Below are 1,780 nucleotides of genomic sequence, written 5' to 3' on the forward strand. Positions count from 1 at the left end.
TTGGGTTGTAACAGCGGAAATCAACGGGGTTTTTAAAAAATAGGTGTTCAAGTAAAGTGTTATTGGAAATTACTTCATTTTTTTAATGGAAAATAATTTACATGAAAAATGGTTCGCATGAATATTATAAATAGTAAGCTTTCGGACTAAAAACAAACAGTGATTGTTTTTATAGTTACATATCTCGTTTTAGAGTCATGTATACATGTTATCACTGGCAACTTTAATACGGATATGGTGAAAATATAAACTTAAATATACAATAACGAACAAAAACACAAAGTGTATCAACACCAACCCACCCCTTCCCTTGTTTTGTTTTTAAATGTTCCGATTTCGGCACCTGTAGCATTATGCCATTAGCAGACTGACACAAGTCTAATTACGTACCATCGTGCATCACCAATTTCGGCTTGTACTATTTTGAATAAAGCTCGATTCATAATATTAAATAAGAAGAAGAAATACTGGTAATGCGCACATATCCACCCTGCTGGGTGTTCAAGGCGCAGAGACTCTAATAAGCTCTCAACCATCTTTACAAATAAATCCCATAATAACCTTCTTCAAGCCTATTCGGAACTTGACGTTCCCTCCGCTGTATATGAATGGGTTGAGGCAGCTCCCGAAGAACACAAAGACCGTACTTATGGTGCCAATCCTCAGTGGAAACTCGTGGTTCTGTACGAGGGATATCAACTGAATGATGACGTAGGGTATGGCCATTGTGAAAAAGACCAACACGACCACTACTGCGGTCTTCAGGACCCCAATCTCTTCTCGGCTGACTGTCGTGGAAAACTTGATTGCTCGAATGGCCGTTCGATCACTTGAGGATACCGATGAGGAGCGTGTTGAGGATTCGTTCGACCGGGGTCCACGATAGCATTGCCTAGACTTCTGTAGTCGCTTCTTGTTCACACAGACGTACCTCAGAATTTGCAGGTAACAGGCAAGGATGAATATGTTCGGTATGAAGCCGTAGCAGGTGAAACAGGCAAGTGTGTAGGAAGGACTATGCAGCCAGTCTATGGTGCACACTACTCTGGTAGGGGCCCATGAAAACTTCCCCCATCCAACTAAGGGACCGACGGCACTCAGCCCGGACCACACCCAGGGGAAAAGCAAGAAAAACCAGTCCAGTCGTTCGCGGGTCTTTCTTGAGAAACGAATGCTCTTGACGAAGATGAAACGGTCTAGTGCAATCATACACAGCGTCATGTTGGATGAGAATATGCTGACAGCTTTGATGAAGGCAATTATGCTACAAGCCACTTCACCGAAAACCCAGCGCTCCTTAATGAGGGTGATGGCACTGGTCGTCATGACAAAACCACCCAGGCCAATATCCCCTATGGTTAGGTTGATCAGCAATGCACTGGCCTGCATTTTGATTTTCCGGAGGGTTAGGAACGCGAGCGAGTTGCCGATGACCGACACTGCCGCCATGAGCGAGAATAACACGGCGAAGAAAACCCTCTCCTCCCACGTCAGGTTGGCTTCTCCATCGTAAAACGTGGAGTTGGTTGTGCTGCTGTGATTTGCAAATAGGGAAGCCATGGCTTGGGGTCGGCAAGAAGAAAACTGGGATGGATCAGCAGTGCTCACTGAAACAACAGTGCTGTAGCTTGGCTCAAGTTTCACTGACTTTTATTGCTTGCAAAAAGGGAGCCCTGAACAGTCACGTGACTCAATCTAAAGAATATGCATACGTGATGGTAATTGTCCAAGGCTCTTAGAGCATGGCACCGGCCCGCTCTCTGACTTTACGAAATGTATA

The 1,780-nt window shown here is 44.7% G+C and overlaps 1 protein-coding gene across 1 annotated transcript; it reads right to left on the reverse strand.

The window, feature by feature from the left end:
* Window positions 1-528: 528 nt before the first annotated feature.
* Window positions 529-1,560, reverse strand: LOC117296725 (alpha-1A adrenergic receptor-like). Its single transcript, XM_033779769.1, has one exon. The coding sequence runs from the start codon at window positions 1,558-1,560 to the stop codon at window positions 529-531; it is 1,032 nt and encodes a 343-aa protein (XP_033635660.1).
* Between the last annotated feature and the right edge of the window lie 220 nt (window positions 1,561-1,780).

Source organism: Asterias rubens, chromosome 11, assembly GCF_902459465.1.
Source record: "Asterias rubens chromosome 11, eAstRub1.3, whole genome shotgun sequence".
NCBI lineage: Eukaryota > Metazoa > Echinodermata > Asteroidea > Forcipulatida > Asteriidae > Asterias > Asterias rubens.